This window comes from Piliocolobus tephrosceles, chromosome 14 (assembly GCF_002776525.5).
Source record: "Piliocolobus tephrosceles isolate RC106 chromosome 14, ASM277652v3, whole genome shotgun sequence".
NCBI classification, from domain to species: Eukaryota; Metazoa; Chordata; class Mammalia; order Primates; family Cercopithecidae; genus Piliocolobus; species Piliocolobus tephrosceles.
Window position 1 is genome coordinate 39,243,995 of NC_045447.1, and position 13,873 is coordinate 39,257,867.

Below are 13,873 nucleotides of genomic sequence, written 5' to 3' on the forward strand. Positions count from 1 at the left end.
TTATCTGTAAGGCCCCAAAGGTCTGAGTTCTGATGTGTGTCTGTCCCCCCCCCCCCCCCCCCCCCCCCCCCCCCCCCCCCCCCCCCCCCCCCGGTCTCTCTCTTTCTTTCTTTCCTTCTCGACAGAGTCTCAATCTGTCACTCAGACTGTAGTGCAGTGGTGAAATCTCAGCTCACTACAACATCCACCTTCTGGGTTCAAAAGATCCTCCTGCCTCAGCGTCCCAATTAGCTGGGATTACAAGTGTGTGCACCACACCTGGCTAATTTTTGTATTTTTAGTAGAGACAGGGAGGGTTTCACCATATCAGCCAGACTGGTCTCAAACTCCTGGCCTCAAGTGATCCACCCACCTCGGCCTCCCAAAGTGCTGGGATTACAGGCACGCACTCCTGCACCTGGCCTGATATGTTGTAATATCAAAATACAACCATGAAGATTGCCAGCGGCATCTCCATGGATTGTAAGTTGCAGGCATCTTGTCTCAGTGCAATATGCTATAAAGAGAAGGGCACTGGCCCTGGAGTTAGACAGACCTGGGTTCTAGTTCTGGTTCTGTCACTTACTAGCTGGGTGACCTAATTTCTCTAAGACTCAATGTCTTCACAGGAAAATCAGAATTATTGGGTGGCAGATACACAGCCTTTGCTGTATTCTTCCTGTGTGTCTTCAATGTTATGTAATAAATTAAAAGAAAAAGTGAAATGATAATAAAAACCAACTCCATGGACTGTTGCGGCTCAATTAAGATAATGTTATGGAAAAGTGGTCTGTCAACTGTAGAGAGCTATACACGTGGAATAATCAGAACCAAAGACAATGCTTGCCAGTGGGCAAGTGGCTGGCAACTATGAGGTCTAACAAAAGGCAATTAGTGGCCTAATTTCCAAGCTTTGCAGTGCATCATTTTGCTTTCCCTGAGAAACTATGAGCTAATCAGCCCAGGTGCAGATCTGTCTCCTACAGCTTATCTTTACTAAATACATAGGCTCCATGGTTCAGTCTCAGAAGAAGCACCTGAGAGTGCATTTTAAGAGAATCCTGCATGCAGTGGTGTTCTGCCTAAAGTTTTATTTTTCTCCCCAAAACAAAAGAACACGCTGTAAATTTGGCAATAAATTTCAAGAGTTATAAATCGTCCATAGCCTCTGACCATGTAATCCCACCCTTGGGAATTTATCCAAAGGAAACATTTAACAGAAGAATGAAACTGTATACATGGAGACATTTGGTTCAGTATTATCTATTACCAAGACAAAACAAAACAAAAGCAAACAAAAAAATTGGAAAAAGGCAAAGGGCTGAAGAATAGGGGAACTGTTAAGTAAATAATGATATATGGAAGGGAAGATTCTGGAGACATCAAACAGAACAAATATGACGGCTGGGAAGCAAAATAAAAAAATGTTTACAACATTAAATAAAGAGTAGAATATTGAATACTAAAGCTGTGATTCCATCTACGCAAATATTATTTCTTCATATAAAGAAGGGTGAAAGAAAATATAAACATGAAAATACCTATGGAGTTTGGGGATAACTTTTTCCTTTCTTTTAAAATGTCCAGGTTGTGCTCTTTGTATAATAATGTTAAAATAGAACAAGATGGATTTTGTCCTTTGTGAAGTCCTTGAGTAGTTATAACATGATCAAACATCACCTTGCTGATACTAAATTCAATTAATAGTGAGAAATATCCAATTAGATTCATAACCTAGGGAGAGTCGCCTTTCTCAGAATAAATACCAGTCCATTGACTTAAGCTTTCCCCTCCTTTCAGTGTCTCATGTCTTACATAACATTCAAGATCTCATATTCATCATCAGGATACAGGAACTGAGCAATATGTTGGCTGGATTTGGGGAGGAGGCTAATTGTGGAACCTTGTAACCAGACTTTCTCATGGCCAAACTCCCAGAAGGTACTGCAGAGTTTTCCCTGCTCTCCAACCAGTTGCGACTGCTCAATAACTATGGCAACCATTATTTATTCAGTGAATTCAAGTGGAGATCGATACCTCCTGCCAGCTGGATCAACTCTAGGCCTGGAATTCCTTGAGGAATTCAGAGACACTCCTGTTAGAAGCCAAAGGCACCTCAACCCTTCTTTGTTGTTTTGAACAGCCACTGGATTTGTAGCTTCTTTACTTTTTCAAAAGGGCTGAGATAATATTCAGTCTCCATGCAAACTACTGCCAGCAGCCAAGAAGATTTTCAAATCACTAGGGAGTCACTAAGTGTCTGGGTCCTTCCCTAGTAATTTGAAATCCCTTAAAACCTAATCACTGACATTTTAGTTAAAGGGATCTCCTTTCTTCTTGTAGCTTGGTAAACATGGCTACGGAGCTGATATACAGAGTTCATAAATTCGGGGGGAAATAAGGCATTTGGACTATCCCCCTTCCTAGAGAATTATACACGGAAGATTTTAGTTTAAGGTCTTTGTCCACCATTAAACAAAACAAGCTTCTTAATATTTCTTGCATTTTGGTCTATATAATTTTCATAGAATGCTTCAGTATTTTAACTCTGGCATTATATATTCAAAACTTTAAAACATAACATACAGAAATGGTTAAGTAATTGACTTATATGTCATAATCATTGTATATATAGATTGGAAAGGGTTTGAGTTATTTAGTTCAAATTCCCATCTAAGACAAGAATCTCTACCACAAGTTACCATAAAGAGAGTGTCAGGTAGTGGCTGGACTGGGAGTTAACTATAATATTATGCCTTAACAATACAAATATATTTAATAGCACTTTATGTAACACTCTTTTACTTAGCTTATTTAGATTATTTTATCTCACTCTCACAACAATCCTGTGAATTAGGCAGGACAAAGATTATCTTTAACTAACAGGTATGGAGAGTAAGGCTCAATTAAGTAATTTGCCCATAGTCAAAATTAGCAAGGGGCTATTTTCTTTCACTCTAAGTCCAGAGATATTTCTCTTATAACAGGATGCCTTCCATCTCTGGACGTCTCTAATTGTTAGAAAGTTTCTTCTCGTCCTGAGATGAACTAGCCTTTCTATAACTCTCTCCTATTTTCTGTGCACCAAATTAACTAATTACTTCTTTCAACAACTATTTATTGAGCACCTATTCTGTGGCAAGGAATGTTATAACTACTGGGGTTAGAGATGTGACAGACAGATCACACACCTAATCCTTGTGTGGTATGAACATCTAAAGACACTGTTGGAGTCCTGTGCATTTTAGCTATCCAGGCATAGACATCTCTGCTTAGAGCAAGAGGGAGGGGTTGGGAGGTAGGGGGAACCAGGGAAGAAGGAGTCAGGGAGAGAGAGTGATGGAATGAAATAATAGAGCTACATTTAGGTCTGCGCTCATGTTTTCTCATCTTCACCTGGTTAAAATTCACTCATTCTTTGGATCTCAGATCAAATATTTCTTGAAGGAAGCTTCCCTTTTTACCTCCATTCTAGATCATGTTCTCCTCTGGCATTCTAATCTTTCCCTTTGCAGGACACAACAGTCTGAAATCAGATAGTTACATGATTTTTCTCCTCCCATTAATTGTAAGCACCATGGGGGCATGAACTATATTTGCTTAACATTGTATCTCCAGCACCAAGCCTAGTACATAGGAGACACCCAATAAATACCTGTTAAATGGATACACAGAGGATCAAGGATCTGTGAAAAATGATTATATAAGTACTAAAAGAGTAAGCTGCTAAGAATAAATATACAGGTTGGGAGTTATTAAGAAGCTAACAGCAGTAAAGAACTTTACAAAATCTAAAACCTACCATATCAAAGCTTTGGAATTAGATTTCCTGGCTGTAAACCTGAGGTCTACCACTTATTTATTTATTTATTTATTTTTGAGATGGAGTCTCACTCTGTCACCAGGCTGGAGTTCAGTGGTGAAATCTCAGCTCACTGCAACCTCTGCCTCCCGGGTTCAAGTGATTCTCCTGTTTGGCCTCCCAAGTAGTTGGGACTACAGGTGTGTGCCAGCATGCCCAGCTAATTTTTGTACTTTTAGTAGCGATGGGGTTTCACCATGTTGGCCAGGATGGTCTCCATCTCTTGACCTTGTGATCCGCCCGCCTCAGCCTCCCAAAGTGCTGGGATTACAGGCGTGAGCCATCACGCCTGGCCTTGACCATTTATTAACTGGGTGACTTTGGGTCTGTTTCCACGTTTGTAAAATGGTGCTAATAACGGTACCTGCCTTATGGGTTGTTATGAGAAGTAAACGAGTTAGTACATGTCAAGTATTTGGAACCATGCCTAGCATATAGTGAGCACTTAGTGAATATTTGCAAGTATCCTCTCTATCTAGAACTCAAGTCATTACCTTCCCCTTCAAATCACCCACTTCTTTAAGCTTGTCTATTATATTACAGCCTTTCACATCACTCTCATAATCATCTCTAACAATTCCTTCCCTCCGAGCCATCATATTTAATCCATTGCAAGAACTTCCGTTATTATCTCTGTAATGTTCCTTGCATTTATATCTCCCTCTCAATACCCATGGCCTCTGGACCAGGATCTTCAATATCTTTGCTATCTAGATCATTTTAATAGCTCTTGACTGATCTCCATGCTTTCTATATCTGCTGTTAGCCATTCCAGGTACTTCCAAGTTTATTTATTAAGCAACATTAAACAAAATAACACATGTAAAGCCCTTGGCACAGTGCCTGGCACCGAGTATTTTAAAATGGTAGTTATTAATTTCATAGATTGCTAATTACCAATAGGTTCCCTTGTTCCTTGCTACTTAAGGTGTGGGCACCAGACCAGCAGCATCAGCATCACCTGGGAGCTTGCTGGAAATGCAGAATCCATTTAGGTAGGCCCTGCCCCAGATCTACCTAACCAGAATCTGCAATGCAACAAGATGCCCAGTGATGTGAACGCTGGAGAAACTCTGCTCTAGTCAATCCTAGTACCCATAAGATGCTTGACTCAGTCCACACCTAGTGTTCATCTAGTCTCTGTAAACCTCATTCCCCAAAGTGGGAACTCACTCCTCAAGGCAGCTTATTCCAATTTCAAATGGTTCTTTCTATGAGAAAGTTTTTCTTATATTGAGCTAAAATTTGCCATCCTATGTATCAGGGGTCCCCAAATGGTATTGGTCCATGGCCTGTTAGGAACTGGGCCACACAACAGAGTGAGCGGCGGGCAAGCAAGTAAAGCTTCATCTGTATTTACAGCCACTCCCCATTATTTGCATTACCACCTGAGCTCCGCCTCCTGTCAGATGAGTGGCAGCATTAGATTCTCATAGGAGTGTGAACCCTGTTGTGAACTGTGCATGTGAGGGATCTAGGTTGCATGCTCCTTATGAGAATCTAATGTGTGGTGATCTGTCACTGTCTTCCGTCACCCCCAGATGAGACCATCTAGTTGCAGGAAAATGAGCTCAGGGTTCCCACTGATTCTACATTATGGTGAGTTATAAAATTATTTAATTATATATTACAATGTAATAATAATAGAAATAAAGTACCCAATAAATGTAATACACTTGAATCATCCCAAAACCATTCCCCCGACCCCAGTCCAAGGAAAAATTGTCTTCCATGAAACCAGTCCCTGGTGCCAAAATAGTTGGGGACTGCTGTTATATGTAGTTCCCAGTTCTGCCTCTTGGGCTTATATGAGAAATGTCAAATTCTCTTCCTCATGGCAGGGAGTAGGGGATAAAGAAAGGGATGATAGTAACCATCAGGAGCCCCACCAAGGGGAAAAGTAACTCCCCTTTCTGAGCAGGTGTTAGGGCAAAGGTTAACTTGGTGACAACAATGCAGTTCCAGCCAAAGGGGAAGGAAAGGTGGGCCCCTGGAGAGAGAGGTATGTGTAGTTCAAACACCAACAAACAGGACTCCCCACTCTGAGCTCTACCCCTTTTTCTGGGAATTCACCTTATTGCTACCACTCATGTCATATACAACATCCTTTACTGATGGGCAGTCCCAGAGACATTGAGCCCATGCTGGTCAGGAAGCCACAAGTCAGTCAGCAGTCTGTGGTGAGGCCGATTTAAATGGTACTTTTCAGTCTGACTGTCTTTGATTTGGTAGAGTATGTGTCTGTCTCTCTCTCCAGTAAGACCACAGACTCTTTGAGGGTAAGGGAATGTGTGTCTGGTGCACAGTAGATGCTCAATAAGTATTTACTGAATTAATCTGAATCAAAAGAAGGCAATTTTCAAGAATTCATACTTTTCTCATGACTGTGGTAGGCTAAAAATTATTAATTCAGATTTTTCTAATTTGGGAGACTTCCTGATACTCACAATTGACCCATTCATTCAATGAATATTTGTCATATGCCAGATACTTGTAAATGGTAACGTAATTTTAAAGATACTAATAAGACTCTCCGTGTCCTTAAGAACCCCACAGTCTAGCTGGTAAAGAAAGACACAAAGAAATTCCTTAATACAATGTGTATATTCAATTGCAGGGATGCATGAACACTTTTATGGATTCCTAGAGGGCAAGACAGCTGGCTCTTGATAGAAGTGTGTAAAACAAATAATATAATAATAATAACAATGAAGGTTTGTCTAATTTTTTTTTCTGCATGGTACACGTTAGTTCGTTCAATCTTTATAAGAAACCTTTATAAGAAATCTTTATCCCTGTGAGAAAGAAGGAAACTGAGATTCAGAGAGGGTAACGAACTTGTCCAAGATTGCAAAGACAGCACATTTCAGGGTGAAGACCTGAACTCAGATCTCCGGTCTCTAAATCCTGTGGCCTCTCCCCTCTCCCACCTTTTTTGTTTTTAACTATTTTGCCCTGCTAAGTTTTACACTTAGTTTTCCTTGCAATGTAGCTGACGGCTTTATTTGATGCAAAAGCAGGAGTAACCAGGTAACCATTTACAGTGAGCACTGGAGCTCTGGAAAGACAGATGGTGGAGGGTGTGGCATGGTCAGCCACCTGTCTAGTCCTGCTGTGTCACTGTTTCACTACTTTCTGCCCTGGTTCTGCCCTCCTTCCTCCTTCTCAGTCTTAGAGGTCATGTTTCAATAAAACCAGGAAAAAGACTACAGTCAGAAGAGAAAGGAGTCATTTTCTCACCTGACAGATGACCTGAGTAGGGAAAAGAAAGGCATGGGGAACAATAAAATGGCATTTGAACACTTGAGATTCCCTCTGCCATCTGCTTCAAAACTACCTTTCCAATCTTATTTCCCCTATTTCTCTACAGGAAAAGCATTGTGCTCTGAGGTTAGGTCATCACCTCAGGCCAGAAGGTAAATATCACATAGAATGAGTTTTATCCCTGAAAATCCTTTAACTTTCCCAAAAGCACAAGACATGCTCTCAGCACTCATCACCAGAGGCAGAGAAACCATGACTTCCGGTGGATTCATATCTTCTCTGTCATGCTCATTCCAGGACATACAGTCATCGAATGCAATAGCCTGCACTCTTAATTTTTCTCCTCTTTCTACTTGGATCATATATGTGATTTTAATATATGCACAATGCAACTCCACTGTAATTGTTTTAACCCTAAACTGTACTAAGGCATTCAACTGCCATGCCCTTGCGGTTCTCTTTCCTTCATCTGGAATGTTCTTTATGTCTTCTCATGTCTAGATGCTACCTCTTTGAGAAGTCATTCATGACCAACACTTCTACCTTCCTTCACCTCAAAAAAGTTAGCAGTAATCTGGACTTACCCCGCACTGCCTCTGTGCCTTTTCAGGACCTGAGCACTAATCGCTATACATCAAGTTCATATATCATAATCTATGACTTCCTAGTAGACTACCCACTTCTTGACAGCCGAGAATGCATGCCTGGCTCATCTTTGCATCCCTAGAGACTGTCACAATGCTTGGTACATAGCAGGCCCTTATGCTTATTTAATGAGTGGCTGTTTATAAAATGGTAATTCCACACTAACTTTGTTTGGCAGGGGGGCTTCTTATTTATGAAACATTATTAACTGCAACCAGATATTAACTCATTGGTATTCCATCAGATTCAAAGCACTTGCATTACTTCAGAGATGCAGCACTGGTAAAGGGTAATGGTTGGGGTAGATAAACAGGGAACCTGAAAAACGTTTGAAAACCAACCACTGTGGGGAACCCCCTATTTACTGCAGGAAAGGAGAGTGATCTGAATGAAACCACTTCCTGCCCCACTTCACCGCCTAGTTTTTCATGAGGGGGTACAGAGAGAGGAGGAGGACAAAGAAAAAAAGAATCAGAAAAAAAAAAAGCCATGTTTGTGCAAACCACCAATACTGTCCAGATTCTTAATACTTTTCCTGGAAGCAAGCCTAGTTAAACTTCTAAGATGCCATTTCCTTTTCATGAGCTCTCCTCTGTGGTTTAAGAAAAGACAATTTTGGGATGAATTCTGTAATGTAAATAGCCCAGCTGTTACTCCACAATCACCCTTTATGATCAACTAAGCTTATTCAGAAGTCAAGATCCATGGCAGCTCATATTCAAATGAAAATTAATATCCACAGCAATGCACACTGTTTCCCAAGCATTGCCTTTTCTGCCATTTCCTGATATTTTCACACTTATCAAACCCACTTCCAACCAGTAAGTCACAAAGAGTGTTGTAAGGTACAGAAATGAAAGAAGAGGGCTTATTTTTGTTGTGGGCTAAAACCACAGCAGGAATGAGGCAGGAAAGGGAGCTACCCACTCGGGAAGGCCCAAAGACACCACTGTAGTTCACTTGGCCTATTATAAGTGCTTGTTATGTGCAGCTTAATTAGTTTAATATCACTGTCCTCCTTTAAGCCTCTCTCTCAAGCATCCAAGGAGACTGTCACCAAACATACTGCCTTCTAAAGCCACCACCTGTTTCCTCATGCCACTGAGTTTGATGCTTCCAAGGGGCAGGAGAAGGCATATGCCTAACTTGGACTCTGTCACTATCACTCCAAGGGGGACCATAGGTTAATTCAGAGTTGCCTATCCTGAATCCAGTTTGGTTACATCATCAACTGAATTTTCTGTAATTCTCACTGCTGCCCTATGAAATAGACATGGTTATCCCCATTTTACAAATGAGGAAACTGAATTTCAGAGAACTGAAATGTGTTCCCCAATAGCACCTATTTATTAAACACAGGACTGAAGATTAAAATCTGGGCGTGCTCAATTCCAGAGTCCATGCTATTTCTGCCATGCCAAACTGCCTCCTCCCTGGGCCAATCTCCACATAAATGGGCAGCGGGCTGAGCAGCTGTAACTGCAGGGCACAGAACAAATGGAATGCAGAAAGAGGACCAGCACCACCCTTCTCCTAATTTCTACTCTATATTCTCTGTACTGAACTGCCCAGTCTCTCCAGGTTGGGTCTTCCTGGCACCCACATATCCTGGCCTCTTAGATATTTGTCAATTTCCATTTAAAAAGTGAAACAAAGATATGGCCTTTCAGGGATGGGCCATCCTGTTGAATCATGGCTCCCACACCTGGACTGACCTTTTTCCTCTTAGATTCTTTCTCACTCTAATCTGTACCCAAAATGCACTGACAAGGTAAATCTTTCTAAAATGCAAACCTGACCATCAGGCTCCTTTGGACAAAACCTGTGGATCCTCGTTGTGCTCAAGATAAACTCTGCTCCTCTCACCTAGGCGTGGAAGGTTCTTCATGTCTCGCCTCATCCTGACCTATCAGAACAGTCACATCTCCTGCCACTCCAATTTTCAGTTGTTTCCTTTCTGAAACTTAGCCATATTTTCAATGGCTTTTGGCAAATGTTTATTTATGCCTGGATTCTCACTTGTTCCATTTTAGCTTGGAGACATCCTCTGCATTTACAAAGGACCAGCTCCTGTGATCTCTTCTGAGAAGACCACCCCCACCTGCTATCTCTGGGCACTTGAAACTCACTCCCTTGTCTCCATAGTAGCACTCAACACCCTGCATCAACTGTAGTACTTTGCATGCCTATCTCCTCTAGGGATGTGTGTTATCATCTCTGAAAACCCAACGACATGCCGCACAGTGCCTAGGTCAGTGAATATTTGTTGATTAACTAGGCTCAACACTTGTTCCCATAGAGATGAAGCAATGTACTGCTTTTACTTGTAGGAATCCAAAGCTGGATCTAGACTTTTGTTTTTGTCTTTTTAAAATGAACTAAACTCCATACTTTCTAGTTTTGAATGTTTAACTGACTTAGGAATTACTGAATGGTTTTGAAATTGAACTAAAGAGCTTTAGTTCAAAGGCAGCCTTGAACCAGTTTCCTTCCAGTCCTGATGAAGTCATATGCTTGTGCCTTAAATCTGTTTATTTTCTTCAGATGCTCCAGTATGCCATTTGAAAGCCCTCCAAATGGAATCCATACTCTTTGAGACTGCCTTGGTTTTTGTTTCGTTAATGGCTCTCTTGGAAGTCTAGCAGCCCCATTTAAAAAAAAAAAGTGAGTTTCTCATCCTGGACCAAAGACCAAGAGGAAGTCAGTTTCCATTTGGAATACTGAAGGAACGGCTAGTATCTGAGTCCTCACTGCAGCCATACCATTTGCTTGTCTTTGCCTGCATGTCAACCATCAAATGATGAAGCAGCCTAGCCTCTTAAGGCACAGATGCATCTAACTTTAGCTAATAGGAGATATCCCAAGAAATGCAAGTGAACAATGCTTGGGCAAACCAATGCACATTTCCAGTGAAACAGAAAGAAGGGGCCATCTGTACCAGAGGATGCATCTGATGCTCTGGAAACTCACCACCTGCCTGAGAAACATGTTTTCTATAGCCAAGAGCATATTATTCTGAACTTGAACTCTCAGTTCAACAGCCAAGCCTGTGCTTGTGTCTGACCAAAAGGACAAGGATGAGCCCCTCATTTGGCCACTTCTGGAGCCCCCACCCTCTGTCACCACCTCTCCAGGCCCCAGTCTGACCGGAAAGAATGAGGTCTAACAGGAAACTCTCCCCCAGGGCAAAGGGAGCTGGGGCAAGGGCCTCCATGGCCACGGGGAGATGATATTCTTTCCCTTGCCCAACATGCGCCTTTCTCCATCCCACCCCACCTTGGGATCCTTTATCTCCCAAAAGATAGAAAGAGAGAGATCTATAGAGGGAGACAGGCATAAATCAAATATGTCTTATGCTTGTGGTTAAAAAACTGCTCAGTTGGCCGGGTGTGGTGGCTCATGCCAGGAATCCCAGCACTTTGGGGGGCCAAGGCGGGTGGATCATTTGAGGTCAGAAGTTCGAGACCAGCTTGGCCTGCATGATGAAACCCCATCTCTACTAAAGATACAAAAATTAGCCGGGTGTGGTGGCAGGTACCTGTAATCCCAGCTACTCAGGAGGGTGAGACAGGAGAGTTGCTTGGACCCAGGAGGCAGAGGCTGCAGTAAACCAAGATCACATCATTGCACTCCAGCCTGGGTGACAGAGCGAGACTCCATTTCAAAAATAATGATAATAAAATTTTAAAAATAAAAATAAAAACTGCTGTGTTGAGCCATTTTTGCTTTTTCTCAGTCCTTTGCCAATCGAAGTTATTAAATCAAGTTGTATTTGATATGTCTATAGTGTTTTGGTTTTACTTTAGGTCACTAGCCAAGAACTGGGGACAGGGGAAACCTCATCACCTCTGCTCCACAGGAATGGGCTGGGTAAGGTAATCTTCCTAGGAAAGGCTTTGTAAAAAGAACTCTGAACCAGTCTGGGCAACAGGGTGAAACAGGGCTACAAAACAGCCAAACATGTGGTGGCGTGTGCCTATGGTCCCAGCTACTCAGGAGGCTGAGGTGAGAGGATCACTTGAGCTCAGGAGGTCGAGGCTACACTAGGCCATGATCACACCACTGCTCTGCAGCCTGGATGACAGAGCAAGACCCTGTATCAAAACAAACAAACCCTGAAGCAGCTAGTCCCACGGTCCACAGATCTCTGGTAGGAAGTTAGATTTTCATATATTGGGCTTATTGACAATGACAATTCAATAGACTATGGATTCTCTTTCCTAGAAGTTTATGACAACAAATTACAGATGCATGTTTCTTTGCTTAAACTAGGTTAAACTTAACAGATTTCAGAAAAAATGGTAGTTATTTTCCCACTTTTCTGGTGTGTGTGGTGGTCAAGGCCCACCATAACAAAGGGAAGGAGAGAAATGAGGATGTGGTTTTGGCAAGGTGGTGCTTACCTGTGATCATGCTCAGTGCTGACAGGCAGGCTAAGGCTTGGATATCAAGGTTCAGGCTCTGCAAATTTAAGGAAAAGTCTTTAATAGAGTCGAGCCACTCCCCAAATCCACGAAGGCACTGAAGTCGATGCAGGACAAGTCCGTTGCAGAACACAAACTTATCTTCAGCAGTGTTTGACCTGGGAGGTGAGAGGAAGAGAAACATTAAACAGGTCTGTCCAGTCTGTCCAACATGATAACATCACGACACACAGGCACCCAGACAGCCATGGGGCGGCATTGGGACCCCAGTGTGGTGCTATGAAGCATGCCCAGATACCCACAATGAATAAGACTATGTTCTCCGGGATAAACAACTAGCACCACTTGTCTATGCTAATGTCTTTAGTGAACATCAGCCCAGGGAAAGATATGGGCTGTGGCACCTGCTGTCTTATTAGTAGAATCAATTACTGGCTTTCCTTGGAACAGGACATGGGGGAGCAGGCACTCATGGGTTACAGAGGTGAAGCCCAGTGCACCCCTCTCTCAGCAATGAACATGAGACTGTTCCCTCCAGGGCTCCTAAGACAGGGCTTGTCCTTGATTTTCTTAAATGTTAAAAAACTGCCAAGGCCTGAGGCTAGATACTACAATTCCATTGTGCAGACTTTAAAAATACCAAGTCCCTGGCCAGGTGCGATGCCTCACACCTGTAATCCCAGCCCTTTGGGAGGCCAAGGTGGGTGGACCATCTGAGGTCAGGAGTTTGAGACCAGCCTGGGCAACATAGTGAAACCCCGTTTCTACTAAAAACACAAAAATTAGCCAGGCTTGGTGGCATGCACCTGTAGTCCCAGCTACTCAGGAGCCTGAGGCAGGAGGATCGCTTGAACCCAGGAGGTGGAGGTTGCAGTGAGCCAAGATCGTACCACTGCACTCCAGCCTGGGTGACAGAGTGGGACTTTGTCTCAAAACAAAACAAAAACCAAGTCCCTGTAAGTGCCAGAAGTCTATCACAAATTAAAGGGTGGCCTAACATAAAACAAGTCCTTATTTTGTATTACCTTCTCTGCTTTTAACATTGGGGCTGCGGAGGGCTATTTTTAAATCTGTCCTGATAGTTTATGTTATGTCCATCATCATCTCATTTTTCTTTCATGAAAGGTGCCTTGGAACTTCCATGTGGATATCACAATTTAGGAGTGTGGCTTTGGGTGCTCCTTAAATCTCTCTGGACTTCTTTTTCCTTATTTATAACACAAAAATTCTAATTGCCACCTCCTAAGAATGTTGAGGGAATTAAATAAAATAAAGGATTTGAAAGCCCATGCATGGTGCCCAGTACATAGGACGGTTCAACAAGAATTGGGTATAACAAGTAACGGGCTGAATTATATGTGGTTCTTCCTTTAATTTTAGATTTCCTTTAACTTTCAAATCTCTTGCCACATATTTATCTATCTTGGCCCGTTGTATTCACAAGTCAAATAATCTCGTGTTGCTTCTTGGATGAACAGCTTCATTCATTCCTTCACTCAGCCAAGTGTCTACTTGCATGTGTTGAAGCATGTGTTATTCCTGGAGCCAGACACTGGGAGAAAACATGGTGAAAAGGACATACATGGCACCTGCTTGCATGGAGCTTACAGTCTACTTAATCCTTGGTTGCATGTCTAATAGAGGACAGCCACATTGCTGGCTCAGCTCTGGTGTACACTAGATTGGCTACAAAATTAAG

General features: G+C 42.3%; 1 protein-coding gene across 1 annotated transcript in view; it reads right to left on the reverse strand.

Moving 5' to 3' along the window:
• The window catches only part of NR4A3 (nuclear receptor subfamily 4 group A member 3), a 43,547-nt gene that overhangs the window by 5,632 nt on the left and 24,042 nt on the right, over window positions 1–13,873 (reverse strand). Inside the window, exon 7 of the mRNA XM_023202811.2 lies at window positions 12,154–12,332. Within this exon, the coding sequence (XP_023058579.1) occupies window positions 12,154–12,332 (179 nt within the window). The remainder of the gene's footprint in view (window positions 1–12,153; window positions 12,333–13,873) is intronic.